Raw genomic sequence first — 27,104 nt, forward strand, 5'->3', positions numbered from 1 at the left:
CATCCAAGTGTGAAATACAGGGCCAGAAAGACAAGAGTAGAAGGAGGGGTGGCCTAATGTTGTATAGGCAACATAGGGAATGGATATGTAGGGAGTGCCAAGATGCTAAAATGTTTGCTACCTTGTGAGTTGTACCAAACGTATTGTATTTTTAATTACACCTTCAGGGACTACTTCAAAATGTTCGGCTAATCTTTGACACTCCACTCGAAGACATCTTGAAGAAGAAAGGTTGTCAGCTTGGACACACAGGTACAGCTTTTCACAAGCATGCAAATATACAATAATTTAACTGGGTCTGCTACTACTTTGTCTTTAACATTACTAAGGAGTGTACAAGATTATATGCAAACAAAATATGCTTGCCAACACTGCTATCAAAAACTTCTAATTGAAGATGATTTTCTAAAAAAATACATTTTTGAATATTGTTTGTTTTCAAATACCCAAATTTAGAAAAGTTGAAAAATAGAATCGCCACTTTTTTTAAAGTGGACCGGTTCTGATAGATGATGTAAGCTGTCATTGCTGGCTTTGTTATATAATATACAGCTGACCAGGTTGGTATTCTGATCCTTTTACTTTACCTCCTTCTGAATCATTGACCCAGAACAAGCATATAACTCATGTAATCTTCTATTCACAACACAAAATTCTTAACTATATTCACTGAAAAATGCTATTTTATTATATAAAACTTTGGAAGAATTTGGAAGAATTCAGACAAAATTTTATTAAACAGATATACAGCAGATATTTTGAACCCACCTCATTTTATTTCTGATCCCCCACTCCTCCTTATCTGAGCTGCCCTTGTTTTTTTCTGTCCTATCACTTATTTAGTGTCAGGTTCGTGGTATGGCCATTTCCTACGGTGGCCTGTATGCAAATGTGCCCAAAAATGCTTGTGTGCTAAAACAGTGTGGGAGAGGCATTGACCCTGATTTATTAAAGTTCTCCAAGGCTGGAGAGAATACACTTCATCAGTGATTTCCTAAAAGTCATTACCTATTTGTTAGCAAATGTTTTCAATCCTGGACCAGATCCATTCCAGGTTTGCTGGGTCACCCAGCTTCACTGATGAAAATGTATCCTCTCCAGCCTTGGAGAACTTTATTAAATCAGGGCCAGTATGTGAACTGAAAAATCCCTATTCTTTCTGAGGTTTAAAGGTGCTGACTAGAGTTACTGTAGATCTGTCGGTCAATTGATAACATGGCTCACTGAGCCACATTGTGGAAGATAGTTCTCATTTATCTAGTTCAAATTTGTATTGGGTGGAATTTGATGGCCCATTTACCAAAACCAGGGAGGTAGCAATATATATACGTTGGACTGATAATGATTAATTAAATAAATGCCTCCTGGGACTTCTTTAAATGCCAAAATGGTAGGAAAAGCTAATGAAAAAGGAAAAGATGTCCTTTGATTTGCACATCCATAATTTTCTCAAGTTTCAGCTATAGAGAGATATTTAAATCCTGATGATTCATGTAAATAACAACTATTATGCAGATGTTGTGGACTAGTTTGCAGAAAAGCTCAGACAACACATTTTTTACCCTGTACATATTTATAGCAACAGCTAAACATTTAAACAAAATGACATTTTGCAATGTATACTTTACAAGCATTCTGAGCATTCTTGTTTGTTAGTAAATCTATATAAAGGTGGGGAAGACATAAACTGGTGCAGCTGAATTGATATCACACTTGGCCCACAGATCTGTATTCCTAACAAGCCAATACACAACAAGATTAGGTGTGGATTTAATACACAGAATCCAAGCACATTCCATAAAGGGATTTAGTGTTTAATGGGTTGTTGACTGCAAGCCAAGTAGCAACCTTTCTTTGCTGTTCAGTTTCCTTAGATCAAGCAAATGAGAACGCTTCACTGAGATAATGACAGATTTGAGGTTAAAAAAATGCTGGTTTTACATACTTAAGTTACAAATTCAAGAGGACCTGTCATTGCTTTTAAATTAATAAATAATTGTGCTAATCATGGTGTAAAAAGTATCTAATAGAATGTCCTAAAGTGTCTAATACTACTGAAAACCGGCTTTTACACAGAATTATGTCTTCTGTGCAGATCAGAACAATTTTGTGTATTTATAGTAGAGAAGAATTTTTCTGTTGTCTTTGTCTCATTGGGACAACGTCCCATAACTTCATGTCTTGAAGACCAAACAGGAAATATGTGAAAGACAAGTTTATTTTGTTCTGGGGCATCTCAAATAGATCTTTTCTGTGGTTGAAGAATTAAAGATACCCTGTCATTTATAAACGTAAGTTCTAGTTCTGTAGAACAAATTAAACTGCTTTTAATTTCTGAAATTTCTGAAACTTTGCTGCTGGTGAAGCTGACACTAGCAGTTTCAAAATGTGCACTGGGAAAAAGAGTGCCCCCCAATGGCTGCTAATAGGCTTGTGATAAAACCTCAAATTCTGATCCCTTATATATTTTTTTATTATACACAGAGTACTTGTTGTAGAAGAGTGCACAAAGATCAAAGAATATTGAGCCAGGCTAGTGCAGATCTATTCAGGTTTTTTTTTTTTTGGGGGGGGGGGGTTATTTATTCTGATCATTAGTTCTGTTTTCCTTATGTGGTCTAAAGTATTTCTGTGTACTTAACAACTTTTAGCTATTTCTGCTTGGGTGTCAGGGATCCCTCTGGTGTAGTATATTCCTTAATAAATGTATAATGTGTAATGTAATGTATAATGTATAATAATGTAGAACTGTACTTATCCAGAATTATCCCATTGTAAAGCCACTATGCAACTAGCAACATGACATATCTGTTCATTTCAGTTTGTCATTGTATACCTTCCCAGATTATATTATATCATATACACCGCATTCCCAGTGCAGCTAATAAAGCTGAAGGTCTAAGCTCTTCGGGGCAGGGTCCTCTCCTCCTGTATCACTGTCTGTATTAGTCTGTCATTTGCAATCCCTATTTATTGTACAGCGCTGCGTAATATGTTGGCGCTATATAAATCCTGTTTATTAATAATAATAATAAAGTGTCTAATGCTACTGAAAACAAGCTTTTACACAGAATTGTGTCTTCTGTGCAGATCAGAACAATTTTGTGTATTTATAGTAGAGAAGAATTTTTCTGTTGTCTTTGTCTCATTGGGAAAACGTCCCATAACTTCATGTCTTGAAGACCAAACAGGAAATATGTGAAATCTCTAAGACAAGTTTATTTTGTTCTGGGGCATCTCAAATAGATCTTTTCAGTGGTTGAACCATTAAAGATACCCTATCATTTATAAACGTATGTTCTAGTTCTGTAGAACAAATTAAACTGCTTTTAATTTCTGAAACTTTGCTGCTGGTGAAGCTGACACTAGCAGTTTCAAAATGTGCACTGGGAAAAAGAGTGCCCCCCAATGGCTGCTAATGGGCTTGTGATAAAACCTCAAATTCTGATCCCTTATATATTTTTTTATTATACATAGAGTACTCGTTGTAGAAGAGTGCCCAAAGATCAAAGAATATTGAGCCAGGCTAGTGCAGATCTATTTGGGTTTTTTTTTGGGGGGGGGGGAGAGAGAGAGAGAGAGAGAGAGAGAGGGTAGGGGTTATTTATTCTGATCATTAGTTCTGTTTTCCTTATGTGGTCTAAAAAGTATTTCTGTGTACTTAACAACTTTTAGCTTTTTCTGCTTGGGTGTCAGGGATCACTCTGGTGTAGTATATTCCTTAATAAATGTAGAATGTAGAATGTAATGTATAATGTATAATAATTTAGAACTGTACTTATCCAGAATTATCCCATTGTAAAGCCACTATGCAACTAGCAACATGAAATATCTGTTCATTTCAGTTTGTCATTGTATACCTTCCCAGATTATATTATATCATATACACCGCATTCCCAGTGCAGCTAATAAAGCTGAAGGTCTTATTTTTGATAGTGGAGTTATTGATATGGACACATAGTTTATAGAGTGAATGCCTGCATAGTCTGCTGTCTCTGTCTTTGTTATTATTGTCTGTGTGAAGTGTCCTTTTTTAATGAATTTCTGTCTGAGAATATGAGGCTGCCTAAATGCCAGGAGTGGGAGCTTTTGAAAATGTTATTTTCAGAAAATCCTCTTCTGGCTAGACCTGGATCCAATGATTCAATATTAAGGCTAATACAATACATTTGGGGAATTTAGTCTTTTTTCCAGAGAATAATGCATTTTCCATTTGCCTGCATATATGAATGAAGAAACTGTCTGATACAAAGGGAAGAGTTGCCAAGGCTGTATGAAACTGATTCCCAGACAACTTTAACTTCTCTTTTATGCAACTAGTCCAATAATCAAGTATTACCAATCGTTGGTTTGGCGTGAACAACTACTATGAAACTGGGTTCACATTTTTATTCTAAATAAACAGCTATTCCACCTTACACTGGCACTTTATCATTTTTACCTTCTCTTCAATTTTAGTGCCCTAACATTGCTTTAAGCTTTTAGTGCAGCATTAAACTAGTATGGGGTTTGCAGACCCCTCTACCAGTTCCCTATTTACAGTCTTTAAATTCCAATAAAAGCATGATAGTTTGTGATGGATTGTGTTGCCAAAACTTGGCAACCTGGATATACCAGCCAAGGGTTGAAGGAAGAGATTACATGGGAGGATGAAATGCAAGACATTAAAGTAGAGTGCTCCGAAGCCAGGACATAGGGTATCTGTGAGTTATGGAAGAACAGGAGAGTTGGAAACTTAAGAAAAGTTGATCAGCTTAGAATGTAACCAGGTAAAGATTTGGCCAACAAGTAGAATTATAGCTGATGATGGGAATAGGGGGGGATGAAATTTTTTCAAACTTGCCATATATTTAAGTTTGCATCTGATATGTCTTTCATATTTTTACTGGTCAGATCAGAATATCATCCTTCATTCCCTTGTGAAGGAATATCTAAATCCAAAGAGAAAAGGTTATTCTATCTCAGATTACCAGTATGTACATATGGCAGTTACATTAGTTTTTTTCATCCTTATTTATATTTATTTTACCTGGAAACCTTGTAAAGAAGACACTTTTGGCCCTAGAATGGCTATGCCTACTCATTTTACTGTGTCTGTGGGGAGAGCCATGGTTATCATCCAGGCAATTCTTCTGATTGGGAATACATACATTTTTTCCTCTTGTTATCTTTAAATTGTGCTTGGTTTTTAGTTTGCAGAAAGTGAGGATAGTTCATTTTTGGCAATATTTACAAGTATTTTCTGTACTTGATCCAAATGTTTTTAGCGTAAAAAAATGAAGGCAGCACAAGGGTTTTTTTATTTTTTGTTATTGTGTTTAAATATCCTTTTACATTACCTGGTTATGTGAATGTGTCTGATTTTTAAAGTTGATAACAAAGTGTTTCCCCTTGCAAACTTAAATAGCCTTTCTTAAGAAGGTCCTGAGAGTGCTTTACACTTAAATGCTCTGAAAAACTAAATGTTGTGTGACAATCTAAACAAACAGCAGCTATGTACATTATTACTTCACTGTTTGCTTGTCATGATAGAATAAACAACAGCTGAGGCCATTTAAAAAAAACCTCCCACACAGCAGACTCGTTGAAAAACAAAACTTAAAATACGTAAATGTGTCCAGTAAAAGTGTGCACTGTTATTTTAGTACTTGACTTTAGGAACATTTGGAGTTAAAGTGATACACAGGGCCTGATTTGGTAAAGCTCTCTAAGATTTAGGAAGATGAACTATCATGGGAAAACCTGGGTGATCCAGAAAGGATTTATTAAAAAACCATTTGCTATTAGTTAGCAAATGTTTTCAGTCAATGACCTATTCCATTCCAGGTTTGCTGGATCACCCAGGTTTCCCATGATAGTCTATTTTATCCAGTTTCAGAGAACTTTACAAAATCATGCCCATAATAATACCATCATTTTGAAAGTTATTGCAGTGAGATGTTACAAAAAAATCTGAGTTGAATTGATTCAGATTGGTCAAGATATCTGACCAGATTTGGAAATTTCAAATTGGTATTCAGATTTAAAAAATTACTGTTTTGGGGGAGAAATCACTGAAAATTGTTTCCTTGGCCAATTTTAGAAACCTTGGATGGCATTTATGTGCCATTCACCCCTAATTGTGCTGAGAAAACAGGAACATTTTTTGCCACAATGGAAAAACATTGCCTGTGTATAACTAGAACAATTTTTCTGTGATTTCACCTGGTTAACTGTCACAAACTGCAACACGCACTGTAGAGAGTCATCTCTTGTCCTATGCAATATGTCCCCATTTCCCTGAACACTGTGATAACACTGACACAACATTCATTAGAAGCTGGAGCAAGTATCATGAGCCCATCTAATTTCCTGTCAGATGAACTACAATGATCATCATGAGTAATTTAGTTTCAGTTTCATGTATGGGCATTGCCTGGGGTGGTCTGGAAACAAATGCAGTTTGTCCAGAAATGACTATATACTGATACAGTAGGCCTGATTTATTCTGCAAGAGTGTAGAAGATGGACTATCATGAGTGAACCTGGGCGATCCAGCAAACATGGAATGGATATGGTCCAGTCTTAAAACTTTTTGGCTACTAATAGCAAATTCTTTTTGGGAAATCCATTCCAGGTTTTCTGGATCATCCACATTTCCCTGGGATAGTCTATCTTCTCCGGTTTTTGAGAACTTTAATAAATGGACACTCCCAGTGTGTGAGAGGCAATGCTGCACACTGGGAGCAAGCCCCCACCATGGTGTTATAATTCTGTTCTGTTTCATCTATTTTATTTAAGTTAAATTTAACTTTTAGGTTTACCCAAAGTTCAGTGTTATGTTAAGGCAAGAGAGAAGGTTATTCTGATTTTCATAGTTATTGTCTCTGAAACAGTTATTGGCTATAGGGTGTGGAACTGTGAGAGCCCCCAGAAAGATTCCTCCCCTTTCCTGCTCTGACACACTCCTGGTCTCGAATTTGTCACCGGTTACAGAGATTTTGGACTCCTGGTTTCCAAAGATAGATCTTTACCAGCCCCTGTAGGGACATCACAGGTGCTAAGAAGAAGAATAACACAGTACAGTGTCAAACTGATTACAAAAGTAGCAGAGAACATTGCAAAGGAGGAGAGTATTGATGGTAGATAAAGGTGCTGACTATAATTCAGCTTCAAAGGTCTACAGGTATAGGCCGACACCTTTGAGTAGACTTTTTCACTTTGGAACAGTTTTAGTCTTCCCTGGCCTTTAATAATTGTAACATGATGGATACTTTATCTATTACAGAGGTTTTATATCCATTCAGAGGTTTTCCCTAAAATACCGTGGGTTCCAGACTGACACCATATTTTTGTACTTGACTGTTTCCACAATCAACAAAAAGTGGTGAACCCCTGAAAATGTAGACAATGCCGGTTAAAAAAAACACTTTGAACTTCTGAAAACTTAATCCTAAAATGCTTTTATCTTTTTAGGCGACAATGCCATCAACGAAAAAACAGAAATGATTCATCTCCCTCCATTAACTGAATATGTTGGGAAGAAAGAAGATAGACAGATAGACTTCTGTGACAAATCCTGTGATGAGTTAAGCACTATGTTCACGGAACTCTCTGGACTGCGTGTTGTTGTCAATAACCTGCTTGACAATCTTCAGAAAGTGGTAAATATAGTTTATCAATTAATTACAGTAAGTAAATCTCATTAGCAACTGTATTGTTTTTAAATAGACATTCGTATTTACATTACTGTTAAGCTCTTTGTAATATATTGGTGGAACATAAACAAATAAAACACATATTATTATGTGTTATAATAATAACATTAATAATATTTCGCTTACGTCTCAATTCATTTCAGTCTGAAGAAAATCAAGAGTTATGGGAATTGATTGGGCCCAACAGAACCTTGAAAAACCAATCAATGTGCTGGCAGGATGGACGTGTGTTCAATGATAATGAAAACTGGATTGTTGACAGTTGTACCAAATGCACCTGTCAGGTAAATATGCCACAAAATAGGATTGTGATATATGTGTCAGGTCATACGATAGTAAATCTGATTACTGAAGCCTTGCTCAGATGGACACCAATAGAGGTCCTTTACCCAGCAAAAGTGTGCGATCCCAGGGGCACTAGAGGTTAATTAACCTCTAGTGCCGGGGATTGCACACTGTTCTCAATGAATGCGGCCACGGCCGCATTTATTGAGGAGATCCCCGGGCACTAGAGGTTAATTAACCTTTAGTGCCCCGGGGATCGTAAACAGGAGGATTCCCAGGGAATCCTGTGAATCCTCCTGTTATAATTTCCTCGATTTTCCTGATGGTTTTGCAAAATCGGTTCACCAAAATTTTTCAGAACCAGCTGAAGTTTGAGGAACTTTTAGCCAGAATGCCAGAGGCATTCTCACTAATCCCTGGTGGGAAGTTAACAGAAAGCATCCTGGTGGAAAGAAAGATTGTTACTGGTCATTAGAAAGAAAGACAACCAAGTGCTGTGGAGACTTAGCAAGGATGCTGATAAAACTACTTAAATGTTTTTTTTAGGCATTCATTTATATTTTTCTAGATATCTATGTAAACATTGCCTTAGGGTATTTAAACACAATCCACTTTGCTTTAAAGGGTATTTCAATCCAAAGTTTTGTTTTGGTTTCATTTGGTATGATTTAGTTTGGGGGATGGCTTCTTTTCACTTACTTTACTGTAGATCAATCAGGAAGTAATAGAAAATCTTCTCCCAGACAGTTATCCCCCAAACAAAAGTCTCCACAGTTGCTGAAAATAGACTTTAGAGTTTGATACCATAAAATTATTAATACATTTTTATGCATAGCTATAATAATCTGTTGAACGTGTAATTATCACTCTCCCCACAGAGCTCAAAGACAGTTTGTCATCAGATTACGTGTCCAGCTGTGCATTGTGATGACCCAACTTTTCTTGAAGGAGAGTGTTGTCCCGTCTGTTCCCGTAAGTAACTTATTCTTTCAGGAGACAGAGATCAAAATGAATTTCTGTCTATTGTCAAGACCCTTGTTCTATGTGAATATTCTAAAACTTAGTTCTTGCTTCATACATCCTTATCTTCTAGCTGCAGATAACGAAGCTGGCTGGTCTCCATGGTCTGAGTGGACAGAATGCTCTGTAACCTGTGGCCCTGGAACCCAACAACGTGGAAGATCATGCGATGTCACCAGTAATACTTGCATAGGCTCCTCAATTCAAACTAGGACATGCAATCCTGGGAAATGTGACCACCGCAGTAAGTGTTTAATGGTTGTAATCATGATTTAGCGGCATGTGACTGAATAAAAAAACACCATTTCTTTTTTTATAGTACGTCAAGATGGTGCTTGGAGTCACTGGTCCCCATGGTCAGCCTGTTCTGTGACCTGTGGAATTGGCAACATCACCCGTATTCGTCTATGTAATTCTCCCAAGCCACAGTTGGGGGGAAAGAACTGTACTGGAACTGGACGGGAAACAAAAGAATGTGAAGGGGTCCCTTGTCCAAGTATGTTTATACTGCAGTATCATACTCCTAATAGTTTTCTTAATATAACGTTCTACTCTGCTGACAGTGACCATAACTTCCTGCTTTTTGGATAGTGTACGTATGGGTGTTTACAAATACTTGAGATGTGGCTCCGTATATTCATATTAAATGTATAAAGAAATAAAAACAAAGCATGAAATTACATCCTCATTTTAAAACTTCATCAATACTTGTCCTTTATGTTCTCATTTACTAAATACATTTCTGGATCATGTAAGTCTAAATCATATTAGTTTAATGCAGCTTGGCTGCAATTAGTTATCATTATTACTATCAATGCATTTTTCTTACTAAAAAACATAATAGACAGACTAGTAGTTAGCCAGGACTTAGACTTAGAGTTACCAGGAGAATGGCGAAGTGAGTAAAAATAGTAAAGCTGGTCATATACAGATGGTAGACAGATCAGACCTGAAAAGCTAAGATTCTTTTTTCTGTCAATGTGCATATCCACTTGATGAGCAATTTCCCCACAGGCAGAGCATAATGATTTGTTTGTGCGAGAGAGGATAGTGACATTTTAAATGCCTGAAATGTTCCAGCCAGCTGGATCTGTAGTGTATGCTACCTCAATGTTCTTAAGAGAAAATCCAAAACACAGACAGGGCTTTGCATAATTGCAATGAAGTAATTTATTTTCTGTAAAGTCTTCCACAATGTATGTACAGCATAACAGAGAAGTTCATATAGTGTAAGGGGATGGAATGTGAGAGTTTTGACTCCTATCAAACTTTCTTGATATATGACAATGTAATTTTTATATATTTCAGTTAATGGTAAATGGGGTCCTTGGTCACCATGGTCTAGCTGCAGTGTTACCTGTGGAGGAGGTCTGCGAGACAGGTCTCGTATTTGTAATAACCCCAAACCACAATATGGAGGAAAGAAATGTGCTGGAGATACAAAAGAAAAGGAGATGTGCAATAAGCAAGATTGTCCAATTGGTAAGTAGATTTTCTGATCAATATTCTTACCGGAAACTCAGCTTGTGCTAAAGCTAGGTCACCTATATGACTGCTTGCCAGCTTTTGCTTTTTAGCATTGTTTTTGATAACTGACTTTTGTATGATATTTTGTTATGAATTCTTGTTGTAAAAAATGGAACCAGCGAGGTCAAACTGACTCAAGCTGATTTTCAGTGAGTTTTTCAATTTGCTCTGTTTTCAATAGCAGCAGAACATCTGCTTGTATAAATTCCAGTCTTAGAGACAACATGTTTGTAGCAGCGAATGCCAGAGTGTGAACATTATAGTAAGCTTCAGTGCATTTCCTGAAAAAAATCCTCAGATGGTTTAAGAGTTTGGGGCTAAGGCTAAAGATCCAGTCTATTGGGAACGTCAGATATAGTGACTGTAAATCTACTTAGTGAAAGCCAACATGGAAGTAAATAATACTACCGCTTCAGGGTAGAAACCTTATATGTTCTAACTACAATGAAACACAACACTTACATCTAAACCATTACAAACTGATGGCATGCACAGCATAAAAAAATAAGAATTGCAAAAAGACACAAATTATGTGATAATGAGTTTAGAAACATGTCATAAACTGTTATATTTGATTTTAACTAGGGATCTGGAAAACGATACAGGCTTACTACAGTCAAAACAATATTTCTGTTTATTGTAATATTGCATTTATTATTCAAAATTATTCTTCTGTTTTAAATGCAGGGTGTGGGATAAGTTTTTCCAGGCAGTCTTTACAGCCCGGTGGGACTTTTGGCAGCCCCCACAATGACTAAAGCAGCCAAGCTACTATTATTATTATTATTATTATTAATAATAATAATAATAATTATAGCGCCAACATATTATGCAGCACTGTACATTAAATAGGGGTTCCAAATGACAGATGAATACAGTGATACAGAAGGAGAGGACCCTGCCCCAAAGAGCTTACAATCTAGGAGGTGGGGGAATTTACACACAATAGGATGGGAGATACAATTGTCCCCAAGTAGTAAGGACTGAAGCTTTCTACACATAGGCCAGTTTTCAGTTAGGCACCCCAACAGCTGTCTTTTTCTACAACTTGTATGATAATAATATGTAACTGTATGTTTTTTACAGATGGGTGCCTATCAAATCCTTGCTTTCCTGGAGCAGAATGCAATAGTTACCCTGATGGATCTTGGTCATGTGGAGCTTGCCCAGCTGGTTACATTGGCAATGGAACATTTTGTGAGGATCTAGATGAGGTGAAGTATAAACTCTAATGTTGTATAATAGAAAGCTTCTAAACATCCAAAAATGTGCCTGATGAACTAATAGCTTAAAAACATCACCCAGAAATATTTCAATTATTTGTATCAATAACACAAATCTCTTTATTCTTCTTTTGTACTAGTGTACGCTGGTTACAGATGCTTGCTTCCGACTTGGTGGTGTCCATCGATGTGTGAACACAGATCCTGGTTATCAATGCCTTCCATGCCCACCTCGCTACAAAGGCAACCAACCATTTGGGGTTGGATTAGAAGTTGCACAGAAAGACAAGCAAGTGAGTAAGCCTTAATTGTAAAAAATGTTAAAGTAGGTGGTCACAGGGTAATCTATCTGCAAGATCCTCGGTTAGTCAGTTGTGACAGATTATGACACATGAACTAATGAATGGCTGGTAACTGGATCATCTTGTTTCTTCACTACTATCCTTTGGGGACAGCATGGGCAGACAGCAGAAAGACTTTTCTTATGAGGTCAGATAGCCTTGTATAGGGTAGCTGACACTTAGTCATTAATCTCCACACTGTGTTTTTAAACTCCTTCGAGGAATTCTAATGAAAAGCATCTGTCAAAACAATATCAGAATATACATAGCTGCTATGAAGAGTGACAGGTCGGCAGTGGAATGCATGGGCAATAAGACCTTTCTAGTGGATGAGACTGGAATGTGGACAATTTAAGTAATTTTGTATTCTAGCAGAAAAAAACAGTGGAAGAAAAAATATTTGTATTGAATTATTGTATAAAGTAGCCTGACAGTTATTGATCATTATAAATCCCCTATCCCTTCTCATTTTTTTTTTGTGTGTCCATTCTGCTCCTACTATTGCCCGCATATCTTATTGTCTTTTAGCTCTTATTACAAGTAAAGAACATGTGAAATAATACATTATTAAGATGTTTCCAATATAAAGGAACATGGGTTTTGTATTTAATATGAATGCCTCTTCAGTCTTTTTGTGCCACCCAGACTTTATTTGGTGTATCTTTATGTCTTTTTTTTATTCTTATTCTTTATACTTTTTTACCTGTCTTTTAATTTACTTGTATATTACAAATAATATTTAAATCTTTATTTAGGAATGTGAACCAGTAAATCCATGCAAAGACAAGTCTCACAACTGTCACAAGTTTGCAGAATGTATTTATATTGGCCACTTCAGCGAACCATCCTTCAAATGTGAATGTCGCACAGGCTATGCAGGTGATGGAATCATTTGTGGAGAAGACTCTGATTTAGATGGCTGGCCCAACAACAATCTTGTCTGTGCTGCCAATGCTACTTACCATTGTATTAAGGTAAGAACTATATAGTTTGTGGAATATAATTAGTAGCCATAAGTTATCTGGACAGCTATGTAAGTGCCTGGTGACTACAACAATTTCAGGTTAAGGTAAAATCACAAATGGGATTGGTTTTGCCTAGTTAGACCCCACTCATATTGGGATAATTTCTATGACTTGATTCAGTGACAGAGGAGTAGTGTTTGCTTCTGAACATCTATCACTGTATATAATCGCAGGACTACCGCAGCTGGTTTCCAAAACCCAATTAGACCAAGGAACTTTTTCTGTGGGTTATACATTTTAAGCAAGCAGAACACATGTTAAAAAATTAAACTGTTAGACATGAAAATTAATGTCTTCTTGATGCTCTCAATTTTTTTTTTTACAACCATGACTTCCCATTAGACAATGCCAAAGAACAGAAGATAGAGAACAGGAAATGGCCAAACAATATCATTCAGTTATAAGCCTTTTTGGCTTTGAGCCACAATGGACACAATAACAGTATACAATATTGCAGCACTGTGCACTGTGGCACAAGATTCAGCAGAGAAAAATATAATGTTAATGTCAACTAAAAGGATTGTAGGCTACTAGCAGTATCTGTCTTCCTCTGCCTAAAAGTGCTTAAAAAGACATCTATTGCTGGCAAAACTTTCAAGAATCATGGCTATCCTGGGATTTAATTTTAAGAGACAACATTAAAAAATAGTAGTTTATTTTCTAAGTTAACATTGTTTCCTCTTTTAAAGGATAATTGTCCACTTCTCCCAAATTCTGGACAAGAAGACTTTGATAAGGATGGTGTTGGTGACGCTTGTGACAGAGATGATGACAATGATGGTGTAGATGATGAAAAGGTAAGAGTAAAATGTTACCATAAAAGTATTTTTTAGTGTTTGAGGAAAAAAAAATACCAAAAATCCCATATGACATTTAAATAATGGAAACTTTACTATCAAAACTCCCTAAATTATCTGTTGTCCCTGCATGTCCTGTAAAGTTGAGTCCTAACTGAAAGAAATAGGCAATAGTTGGTCTACAACCTAAACTTCCAGTGTCTGTACTGCAAATGGAGAGATCATTGTAGGAGTAAGGAGAAGGCTGTAAAAATGATGTCTCATTTCATAAGTTCTCTACCATGCAGTTGCAATAATTTCAGCTCAAGAATATATTTTATGCCAGGCACATGGCAAACTGAGATATATATTCTATTTTAAAACACTCATAAACTATTTATTAATTAGGATTGTAGTTTGTTGATTCATCTGGCTACTTGAATTTCTACTATTACAAACTTCACTCTAATAGCCACAAGCCTTAGCACCACACAGTATGATTGTGGTGGGCTTTTAAAGGTTTTATCACGTTGTTTTCAAACTGTACAACTGTCAGAACTGGGTTACTGAAACCTACAATGAATTTGATGTTAACTAAATGGATTTGTAACAAAACATAAAATGGATTACACCCTAGGCAACCATGTATTGTTGTTATCTGCAAGCTTGGAAGCATCCTTAGTTATTTCATTCCAGAATTTAAATTGAGAACAGTCACCAGTCATTACCTTACAAATACAAATCAAGGATAGATCTCAGATGGAATCATCTGATCTATATATGATGAAATTACATATCTGCAAAATGTTGCAAGATGTTTAAATCCAAGTGTCAGACAAAAAATGTCTTTTTGCTCCAAACAATTCTACAACCTGCATTTGATGCTAATATCTCCTACAGAGTCCACAAACTTTACAGATCAAACAGAGGATGCATTAAAGTTTTTTTTTTTCCAAAGCTGGAGTTTATTATAATAATGGTTGATATTAAATTACTAATGCAATATATTCATTTATAAAAACCACAGCCCATTTGTGTTGTACTGGTTGGACCTGATTTTTTTAATGTTTTGTTTTGTTAATGTACATTTTTCTCACAATCTTAGACTGTAGTTTTTATCATTTGTTAATTATTCTTTTCAAACTATACAAACCATATCTACCGTCTGCAAAATCTTTTAGAGCTCTGTTTATAAAACAGGAAATCTGACATTTCCTTAACATTCCCTCTTGGTAATCTTCCATGTTCCAATAATGGCAGTAATTAATTCCCACCAAGGAATGTTTGAGGGAATATCAAATTCCCTGCTTTATCAATGGAGCCCTTAATGTCTATATATTATTATTTTAAATGGATGTTAACTCTTGCCTATTATCCTGGTATATACTCTTTTAATAACCCTATACCAAACTGTAGCACTTAAATCAGCACACCTAGGGCTATGGTTCATGCCTTCTTCATTTGCAATTGAAAGGTTTCTGAAAAGCTGGCCATCATAATTGTTTTGCTGTACTACCCTAAAAATCCTATCTTTCAGTCCGGTTATGTGTTCAACAACCTAAAAAACTTTCTTTACATAGAGGTTGATTTATTTAGTTGGGGCTATACACTTAGCAAATTTTTCAGTAGTTTCACATAGTTTAGAGAATGTAAATAAAATTTGCTTTGCAAAGAATAATATGTGCAAGTAAGTGTCCCAAAAGAGATTTTTGCTTGGACATGATTGGATAAATAACTCAATAACTCAATACTCAATAACTCTGTAATCTCTCAATAATACTAATAACAGATGTAGAATAATGCAGATAAATCTAAATATAGTTAGTGCATATCACAGTTCTTCATTTGGTTCCTGCCCAACTGATTCCAGATTCATATGGTCTGGCAACACTTGTTATGTTTAATTCCTGAGCACATTACTGGGACTGCTATATGCAATGGTTCTTAAATGCTTTTGTTCTTGTAATTTCTTGGCATCAACCATGAACTTCATGAGGGTTTAAATACCATTGAAACCACAAGCTGGAACATATTATACGTGTTATATGTTTAAAATATTTGCAAGAATGGATAATTGTTATGCACACATTTAAGGATTAGGCATCAGTGGTTAATTAAGAAAATGGTGAAGGTGGGGGTGCACATCAGTATCTGTGATACTTAGGGCGTGGACCATCTTTGTGGAATTCAGATCAAAAGGTATATATTCACACTGCTGAAAAAAGGAAACACTGAAATCACATATCAGATCTTAACTTCAGATTCATTCACATATGTCATGTGTTCAGTATGAACTTGCTATCAGTTTTAAAGAGAAAAGGTTGCCATTGGTGAACTTGCCAACTGCGTTCTCTGGATTTGGCCGCAAGTACGACCTCATGCTGCAGTATAGTACCAATAGTGACAAGGGCACTAGCAAAATAAAAGACTGATGAAATAACAATCAGGAAGAATAAGGAAAGATAAATGGTCTGTGGTAAACCATTTACTCCCTGGGGGTTAACTTTCTGTTGCCCCTCCTGTCACCCTGTTGTTGCTTTTATATGCACCAAAGCAGTTAACTTTGATTCACAATGACCTATACTTCCTAACAAGACAGATTGATATCCCAGACGTCTACTTGACTTGGTGTTTTATTACGTTGATTGAGTGTTACCCCAATTTTTTACTGGAATTTTGCATTGTGAAAGTAAAGGTTAAAATGTTACTGTCTGACACAAGTTCTTACTGTTCCTTAATGTAGTAAAAAAAACAAAAACAAAAGGTGTGCTATTTACTGTATCTTCCTGCTGAAGATAATTCTGGTAATTTCTTCTCACAGTGCATGGGTTGCATGGACTCCAGCAGCAGTAATACCTGCTCTGAATTTCTGGGCTTTCCTTCAACTAATTTGCAATCACTCCAGATATAGGCAAAAATTTTAAAAAGTCTGCTGGCCGTTAATGGATTAAAGTTTATATACATATATTTATGAAATTTTTGTGATGGCTTAGTGGCTAGTGTGTTTGTCTTGCAATATCCGGGTCCCAGCTTTAATCCTTGGCTATGATGCTACCTCCATGTAGATTCTCCCAGTGTTTGCATGGGTTTGTTCCCATCATTTCAGAAACATACTGATGGGTTATTGGCTTCCCCCGAAACTGACTATATACTATAGTGGATAAATTAGACTGTGAACCTTTCTAATGGATGTCGGTTATGTCTTTATGATTCATGTATATGTCATATGATTGTCACATAAGATAAATGGTCATTCTGGTTTCGGGTGAAAATCTGGCATGTGTACAGTGGTCTTCCAATTATCAGAATGGATTGATGAACAACAGATTTGAACCAACTGCTATGGTTTTCCTCCCCTCGTTATTGACCAGAACAGCACTCATCTGTCACTGGAAATGATCACAAAAGATCATTTCCACTAACAGACATCCATCTGAGGTCTATGAAGGGCTTTAGGCGTCTGAATGACATCTGATTAAATCCGAATAAAGAATTGCTTTCAATACAAATACTATAAATACAAAAAATTTAAATACTGTGTAATAATAATAATAATACAGAAGACATCAAATACAAAGTTCAAAGGGCCTCCAAGTACAGAATATACCGATTCTTATCAACAGAAAATAAATAGAAATAGATTTCATTTATTTTTGTGGCTAAGCTTCTTTGTTCAGTGTAATTTGTCTGGATGAAGTCGTTATACTGGAAGTCATGTTACCGGGAACCTCCATCTGGCGTCCAGTAAACCAGCCATTCCCCAGACAAAGGCAAGACTGCCACACATTCATAAAGTTTCCAGTCTGATTTTCATTTCCAGTGTGGTGGTTTAGCAGCACTCTTGCCCGGGACTTTTTATTGCTTCTTCCATCTTAAAAAAAATATAGCTGCAATATAACCTATTCTAGTTTCTTTTCCAATTTTGTCAGCAAAAAACATTATATATGGTTCCAAGTGCCGGCTGGTTACTAGATTCAAGACTTATTTGTTCATTCCTTTTTTTAAATTTGTCTTTTGCCGTTTTACATTTAACAGCACATGGCAGCCGCTCTTACTCCTCTCACTCCCATTTAATCCAAGTGGACCAAAGGGAGACTAAATGAAAAAAATGGAGTTAAAGCTAAAGTTTATTATTACTTTGTTTTGTTTTTCTTATTTTTCATTTCCTCCCCTATCATTATGTTAATACCATTGGCAAATCACCTTTTCTCAGTTCTATTGTCTAAAATTTACAAACCTTTTGCATAAGTGTGTTGTCTCTTGGGATATAAATGCAAATTTTAATAGGATATTTGTACTAATAATTGGAAAAGTTTTGATATGCCACCGAAGCGGTTACTCATTCAAGTTTCTTCTCTATTACAAGTCAATTTATTGCAATCATTTTTACACACTTTCCTATTTTCAGTAGCTTGAGATTCATTTTAGCTCTAGTATATGTGAAATCAGTATGTGATTTCTTGGAAAAAATAACAAACTTTATCAGTTATTGTTCACTAAACCATTATATTAAATGTTACGCATTATATTAAGCAGGTTCTAAAAAACGATTCTGAAAGAGCAAAAAAAAAGCAAAGATTTGCAAAATTGCAGTGACAACAATATAAATTAATGTGTCTCATTCAACATTTTTGAGATATTTACATTTAACAGTCACATTACTTGCAAGCTCAAACATAAACCTCCTCTTTTCCTGTTTTCTCTCATGTCACGCTCATATAGCATAAAAAAAATTATAAGAATGTCCACTATCATTTATTATAGTATGCCTGAGGTGGCCAACATGAGACTGTGTACACTTCCAAACTTTATTATACAACATTGTTTATCTCAGACTACTCTGTGTTTATTTTGTATAAATATTAATCAGATAAGAAGTGGGGGCAGACTTTAGATTTATAGACCTATTCACCATCTCAGTCTATTTTCGTAAATGCCAGTAAACACAATCGTAGTTTATTTATTAAAGCAACTCGAAAATATCAAATCAAAGTAAAGAACAATCAGTACTTTTACATTTTTTACTATCTTTGTTTACTGGGAAGATCAACTGTCATTTTTGTCATGGTGATCAAAGTAGAAGGACATTTTTAAATGTGGGCACCTGTTTCAAAGACAACTGTCAATGGTGGAAGTTTTCTCAAATCTAGAGTCTAATTGGTAGTCAGACATTTCTATTTCCTTCATCTTTAAAATATATCAAACACTTTTGAGGAAGAATGAAAAAGACCAGGGCACTGAAGTGCCACATCAACACTTCAAGAGAGATGGGTCTTGGGTCTATGCCAATTGACCATTGATCTTCGGTAGATAGACCTCAGAAAAACTCATGTTTGATGTAGTAACAGTTTCAAAATTATTATTTACTTTGGGTTCAATTCTAAAACTTTATCATGCAGTGTGAGATACATATGTGTTTTTTAAATGCTGTGCATGCTGTAAATTAATATTTTTCACAATGTAACTGAGCATTAAGTACAAATACAACATTGGCCTACTTGTTTTAGATACGCTTTTAGGTCATCCCTAAAGTAGACTATAAAAGTGGGATTAGAAAACTTGGGGAAAAGGTAGGTGTAGAAAATGAATTCTCCTAACTCTGAGAATATGGCGTTAAATTTTATCCCAAATGAAGGCCAATATATTAATTTGGACTTCCAAAGGGCAGTCTCTTGGTGCACAGAGAAGTTAAACTGTGTCTTTAGGCAAAACCTCTTTTTTTAGTTTTGGAAAGAGTGCAAAATGCACTATATTTAACTGTCTTTACTATCCTTAAACTGTCTTTTTTGCTGTCCCCATTGTGTAAACTCACCACTGTATTTGTACAGTTGACCATTGTCACTGATATAGAAAGTAAGGGGGAATCCAAAATTTTAGATATGTCCCCCGAACTATGGGTCAAAAAGAATGTGGACTCCTGATCCAGAGACTATTGTCTAAGAGGGGATAATACACTTTTTCTTCAAACTACCTGTCTCAAAGGGCAAGAATTAAGAACTGGACTGAAAGCACTTTCCACAAAAGTACTTTCTAAATATGCTAAAAATTATTAGTTAAATGGTGTAAAATATTGGATTCCAAAGACTAATGAAGTGTAACTAAAAGTTTGCATTTTATGTTTTAGGATAATTGCCCCCTGCTTTTCAACCCACGTCAGTTTGATTATGACAAAGATGAAGTAGGAGATCGCTGTGACAACTGTCCATATGTGCATAATCCTGCCCAGATTGATACTGACAATAATGGAGAAGGAGATGCCTGTGCAGTGGACATTGATGGTGACGGTATGTTCTTTTACTTAGTCATTTAGGCTGAAGTCAATTTAATAGAATTTAATAGTTTAAACCTGTATTTATTGAGTTTAAAATATACTAAAAATGTGTCCAGCCTAAAATAAATTGTCATTGTTCAAGCAGACCACTACGCTCCACCCAGCACCCTCACCCCACCACCTCCTCCCAATGTAAGCATAGTGACAAGTACAATAAGTTGCAAATGTAGCCTAAAGTGAAAGGAGTTTCTGGAAAAGAGCAGGGTAAATAAAAAATAATAAAAGACAGGGCAAATGGGAACCAAAAAAGGACAGGTGGGAGCAATTTGGACACCCATATTTTAATAAGTCCATTTCTATAGCAGCTGATGGCTTGAGCAGCATAAGAAGATTTATAATATAACATTGAATCAGGGAAACCTACACCACAGCCAAAATCACTGGAGACATGATGTGCAATAGGTGTACATGAAGGAAAGGTTCTAGGTTAAGCATGAAAATGTAATGGAGCACCATTGGACAAGGGAAAAATTATGTTGTGGCTCTTATAAACGGCCATTTTACTCTGTTGAATGCCTTTGCTATGTCAAAAGAAACCAATACCAAAGCAACATAACATGTGTGTGATCTATGGATGATGTTTATCATTCTCATGGTGTTGTTCATGGCTTCATGGCCCAGGGTAAAGGCTCAAAAATGAAATTGGCAATAATTAGTGTAGAAAGATAAGGCTTTGAGAATGACCAAGATGTGGGTACAGAGAACATCTCGTGGAACCATTCCTAAAGTCAAGATGAGCTGGGAATGAGCTAAGCATTTTTACCAATAATTTGGAGACAGTAGGGGTAGCCCCAATTATACATCCCAAATCTATCTACAAGCAGGTTACACTGGGCCCACATGGAAAGAGCTCAGAGGAATTGGTCCAGAAGCAGTTTAATGTAAGCACCATCAAAGGTAATACTACCCATGCTGCAGCTTCTACACATAATTTCTGTTTTGAAATTAAATATTGTACCTGGCAGTGCACATTTTTTAATCAAGGCCTTGTCCAAACCGCAGGGTAGGATGATGTTGATTCTCCTACTATGATTTATCAAATTGTCATGTTGCAGACATAGCAGAGAAATACAGGGAAATCTTTTTATATTGCTATGTAACAGTATCCTTATTAAGTATGATTATTAAAAGTTACATTTTCATTATTTTTATTGAATTAAACAATTGTTCAGAAGTGATCGCTGTTTTGTTGATAAATTTGGATTCTGATTCTGTTCTGCAAAGAACAATTATAAAAGACATGTACTTACTTTATTTTATAATATTTTTTTCAACCACTAAAGATATTTTTTCTATATGTATATGGCAAGGCAAAACAGATTGAAAGCAGGAAAGGTGTAACAGATTAACCATAACATTGCCATTATATTATTTTATTATATGATCATATAATAATGTAACATTGTAAAATAAAACATTATAATTTAGTAACAGTACAATATATTTTGTAATATATTTTCGTTTAGATATCCTAAATGAATTGGATAACTGTCCATATGTGTACAATACAGACCAGGCTGACACTGATAAGGATGGAGTGGGTGATCAATGTGACAACTGTCCTTTAATGCACAATCCTGACCAGGTATGCAGAAAACTATTTCTCATTTAGACATGCTTGGATAGACTTCAATGGTGTTACAAAGTGGATTTCAGGCTAATTAACAAAGAGTGCAAAAATACTAAACTTCAGAAGCAAGGTATGGTAATTTTCATTTAACCCAGACATAAGCTGGAGAATGCAGAATTACATGGAACTGCACCCCCAGGCAGAATATCTGAACACAGTGAACGTCAATGGCAGTCATTCATAGCTAGAGGCTTTTGTTTGGGCAAGACAGTTCAATGTGAAATTCAGCGCTTCACATTTCTTTTCTGAAAGACTTTCATACAAACTCGGTCTTAGGAAAAACACAACTAACTATTGTGTGTTTGACTTAGTGAAAACACGTTTGGGAGTTTTACCTTTAAAGTAGTGTATCCCTTAACTGTCAGTTTAGAAGTTTGCATGACAAAAAAAGCTATAAAATAAAGTATTAACACTAGCAATGTCACATAAATCAGGGGTCATTTAGGGATTTAGTGGAAATATGTATGTTGGTAATATTAGACGATTTACAATTGTGAATTCAGTCACAGGGGAATTATTTAAAGCTGCATTTCTGAACTGTCAAATTTGGGAAGATAAAAAGTAAAAAAAAAAAGTAAAAAGTAGTGTGCAAGACAAAATATAGTTATTTTTTGAGAGAATTTCTTGTCCACCTTACATCCTAAAAATGGTGAAATGATGGATGTAAAAACAAGTTGATTTCTTTGTTGTTTAAACATGGTAGCAAAAAGCAATAATGCACAAAAAATAAATACATCATTTAAAAAGAAAGAAGGTAAGGTGGAAGGCTAAGGAACTATTTTTTTTTGCCCAGTTTTAGAACAAGGTCTCCTCCCCCCATACCCCTTTTCACTTGATCCTCCCTCAGATCCTCCCAGCACAATGGCAGGGCTAATGCAAGCCATGGTCATAGAAAGTGGTGGCCACATGGCTTGTATGATGCCTTCACATTTGCATTTGTAAAAGGATAAATGAAAAGAAATAAAATGCTAATATGATAAAAACAACAAGAAATGTATATAAACCAACTTTAATCTTTATTAACTATATTCCAGATCTTTCAAAAATGTCAAATGCATATATATATATATATATATATATATATATATATATACTAGAGTTAGGGTTTTCTTCATTAAGTTCAAATTACTACTGTAAATTCCAACAATTTTATTACACTGCAACAAAAATAAAATTTAAAAGCTAATTTATGCCTTGGTTCTATAAAGAGGAATTCTCAGATTGCATATTTTAAGCTTTCTTAAAGTGCCACAAAATAAGGACTTTATACAGAGAAGAACTACAGAAATCTAGTGCAGTATTTATTAAACCCCAATCCTTCAAATTAGTAAATGAACTTTTAAAAAAATACATAACAGACAATAAAATTAAAGCGAAGACCCTCAAATTATTGAGTTCACCCAGTCTGCTAATGCCCTGTCTGCTTTTTGTAGTGCATAGGCATCAAACCTTCAGAAGACAGAACAAAGATACACGTAGATTATATTAATACAGTTTGAAGATTTTAAAGCATTTATCTGATCTTACAATCAAGTACAGACCGATCGTTGACATTCATAGCTGCCACTCACCTTTTTTTAAACTAAGAATTTAGTTGAAATTCCAATAACATTCTTTGGAATGCATTGCTGTTCACAATTTAAATCCGATCTAATGTAAAAGACCACCAATTTAACAACCAGTATTTGAAGTTTGACATCTTTTATTTTCTACATCTCTTCCTTTGCACAATAAAAGCCTCTCAAAATTATTATTCTCCAGGTATGTGGTTTTTAAAGCCATACCTTTCCTAAATATGACCCTTTACTTTCAGACCGATGTGGATAATGATCTTGTGGGAGATCAGTGTGATAACAATGAGGACATTGATGAAGATGGTTATCAAAACAATTTGGACAATTGCCCCTACATACCTAATGCAAACCAAGCCGACCATGACAAAGACGGCAGAGGAGATGCTTGTGATTCAGATGATGACAATGATGGCGTACCTGATGATAGAGACAACTGCCGACTTGTGTTTAATCCAGATCAGAAAGACTCCAATGGTAAGGTTTAAGGCTTTACAACATATAGCTAGTCAGTAAGTAAATAACATTACTTATCTTAGTTAGGTAAGCACTAATTCGAGAAAGTGATCTATAATAATTCATAGCTCAGTACTGAGCACAGTTTAAGCTTCCATTAGTGGTTTTCCAAAGCCTTCTTAAACAATCATTGAAAAGAGAGATTTTCTAAGGCTTGGAATATATACGCTAATCTGCTACCTAGACTATGTTAAAATATGTTACAAGAACAAAAGCATTTAAATGTTTAATAAAAACTATTCTTGCTGCAAAATTGGGTAAAAAAATAGGCAATAAGTTTGTCATGAATGTTAACATACAAAATGAAAATGTGTGGTTAGAAAGAAATGGAATAATCTCCTGGACCAAACATGCCTTATAAAAATCATAGAGCCCAGGTAAAAATCTGAAATTTCCACTGGGTAAAGTTCAGGGTTCATCTGAATATTTTTTGCAGTTTTAATAGTTTGCTTTATAAACAGAAAAAAAAAAAACGTAACAGACATCATACTTTGTATGTCTCTGACATTTGTCATGCTTATTTTTCCTTTTTTTTACTGTATTACCTTTATTACTTTAGCTCTACATCAGGGATAAATTCAGGATTACTGTAACTCTAGATTTATAGCTAAGACGCAGCATGTCTTTTTTTAGCATGCACAAATATAGTGTTATACATATATCAAATCTCCACTTGTCATTTTTTTTATTCCACACTAGGCAACAGACATAAGTTGTCTCAGTGGAGAATCAGATTGTACTATACATGATGACTTGTGTTTATGGGTTACTTGGCAAACAGCCATATCTTTTTAAGCAATTATGTGCATTTCTATGACTGGACTTGCCTTCATCTGTGTTTCACAATATTCCCTAAAACCATAAACCACCTGCACTATCCACATTAACTATTCTCCCTCCTTTTTGGTATAGTAACACCAGTTATTTGTTAATGTTACACTTTATTTATTATAACGGCTTGTTCAGATACTATGGGCCTGATTTATGAAAACTCTCCAAGGCTAGAGAAGGTACATTTTCATCTGTGAAGCTGGGTGATTCAGGAAAACTGGAAATGATTCCTTACAAGTTAATTGCTATTTGTTAGCAAATGTTTAAAATGCTGAACCAGATCCATTTCAGGCTTGCTGTGTCACCCATATTCACTAATGAAAGTGTATCCTTTCCAGTCCAGGAGAGCTTTAATGAATCAGGCCCTATGAGTCGGATATCCCAAAGGAGTTTATGCTGTTTAATAAGGGATAAATTAATCAAGGATTACCAAGTTATATGCAGAGAAACGTATAAAAAGGATTTTTGTTTGCACATATTGAATGAAACGTCAGCAGCATTTATCTTTTCCAAAGTATTCATTCACTTTACTCAGTGAACAGCCAAAATAAATGGAACCCATAGAATCTGCATAACCTCTCTTATAAAATGAAGTGTAATGGAAACAAACACGCCGAGTTATTGAGTTAATATATCAAAAAGATATACAGAAAAGTAAGCCAATCCCATATTAATTTTCAAAAGCATATTAATTCATTTAGACAATTAATACTGCTCAGAAGATCACATACTAAAATCCTTAGAACATTATGTTTACTAGAGGGCCAATTTACATTTATAAGTTACAGCGCCTTAAATTGTATGTTATGGCAACACGTTAGCACAGTGCATGTAACTTTGTAAAAAGTGAATAGTAGTTCCATTTATTTTAAAAGGCTCCTATTTTTAAATGGCATTATAACTGCAATTTATTTTAATGCTTTACTAGAAAGGCAGGCAATGCAACTACAATGCAATGCAAAACAGGAAACATTGAACATTTCGGTTCTATGTGTCAAAAATAGTACCCTTGAAAGAGTTGTTTTATGGAGAGCACCTTGAGCTGCAAGATAAAGTGTTGCCCTAACACACACGTGTGTGTGTGTGTCATGTATAGTGTAAATGGCGCCTAAAAGGTGATTTTATTGTGACTACTAAGAATAAACATCTGTTAGGAGTAGGACTTGAAAAACAAGCACCAAATCTACTAATGCACACTGGCCTAGGAATATGTCCTAGTATGACTGTTTAAAAGACTTTCGCAGCCGCATTGGTTTCTTGGTTTCCAGTCAGTTAGAGTGTAGTAAGACTTTCCGGAAAGTGTTACTCATTTTTCACCTGCAATCACATATGGCCCAGAGCTTGTTTTGTGATTTACTGCATCTTGATCCTGATAGAGAAGCCACAATACTATGTGCTTTATATTAAATATCCATTGTGGAATGTTGCTGCAGGCAACAATGTCAGGGATAAAAGACCTAAGCTAGTCAATACTAAATTACATACCTTGCAACATGCCAGAATAAAATAAGCCTGGAAGATCAGACTTTATCCCACATCACTGCCAAGATTACTCATTGCACATCTCAAAGGTTAATAGTATTTTCTTGTGAGATTTGCAGCTAAAGAAAATCTCATGAAATTAAGTGGATCGAAAGGAATATTTTGGTGTGGAATAATATGTTTACTTACAGGTAGCAGATGATGCAAGCAAATAAAACAATTAAATAAAGAACATTAATTACATACTTCTATGTATATATCTATATATGTCTGTGGCAAAACTAACCATATAACATAACTTTACTATTCTATTAGGCAAAACAACAACATACTTTCAATTTACACATTCTACTAACTTACAAAAAGAAAATTCAATGTTTTGTTAAAGGAGTTCTAATTTAAACAACTAATTTTTATTTTCCACATTTATTTAAGGAAATTGCAAAATATATACAGTATTTTCAAACATTTGAAATTTGTTACAGGTGATGGCCGAGGCGATGCTTGCAAAGATGATTTTGACAACGACAGCATTCCTGATATCTTTGATGTCTGCCCAGAAAACAGTGGAATTAGTGAAACAGACTTTAGGAAATTCCAGATGGTTCCTTTAGATCCAAAGGGAACAGCTCAAATTGATCCCAATTGGGTGATTCGCCATCAAGGAAAAGAGCTGGTTCAGACTGCAAATTCAGATCCTGGTATAGCTGTAGGTAAGAAACTTACAAACTTTTTTTTTCCTGTTTCCAAAGTATTTCATGTAGCATCTACAACTTAGTTATACATTAAGGACCATGTCTGACCAATAGTGAGCAGCAGCATTCTGCCATGGCCTCAATCACAGTCCCA

General features: G+C 35.3%; 1 protein-coding gene across 1 annotated transcript in view; it reads left to right on the forward strand.

The window, feature by feature from the left end:
• The window catches only part of THBS2 (thrombospondin 2), a 56,126-nt gene that overhangs the window by 20,317 nt on the left and 8,705 nt on the right, over positions 1–27,104 (forward strand). Inside the window, exons 4-18 of the mRNA XM_072409352.1 lie at positions 168–252; positions 7,456–7,643; positions 7,841–7,981; positions 8,861–8,954; positions 9,076–9,246; positions 9,322–9,498; positions 10,311–10,484; positions 11,616–11,743; positions 11,893–12,045; positions 12,849–13,067; positions 13,808–13,915; positions 20,019–20,178; positions 21,692–21,810; positions 23,669–23,903; positions 26,741–26,968. Of these exons, the coding sequence (XP_072265453.1) occupies positions 168–252; positions 7,456–7,643; positions 7,841–7,981; positions 8,861–8,954; positions 9,076–9,246; positions 9,322–9,498; positions 10,311–10,484; positions 11,616–11,743; positions 11,893–12,045; positions 12,849–13,067; positions 13,808–13,915; positions 20,019–20,178; positions 21,692–21,810; positions 23,669–23,903; positions 26,741–26,968 (2,380 nt within the window). The remainder of the gene's footprint in view (positions 1–167; positions 253–7,455; positions 7,644–7,840; positions 7,982–8,860; positions 8,955–9,075; positions 9,247–9,321; positions 9,499–10,310; positions 10,485–11,615; positions 11,744–11,892; positions 12,046–12,848; positions 13,068–13,807; positions 13,916–20,018; positions 20,179–21,691; positions 21,811–23,668; positions 23,904–26,740; positions 26,969–27,104) is intronic.

This window comes from Pyxicephalus adspersus, chromosome 4 (assembly GCF_032062135.1).
Source record: "Pyxicephalus adspersus chromosome 4, UCB_Pads_2.0, whole genome shotgun sequence".
Lineage (NCBI taxonomy): Eukaryota > Metazoa > Chordata > Amphibia > Anura > Pyxicephalidae > Pyxicephalus > Pyxicephalus adspersus.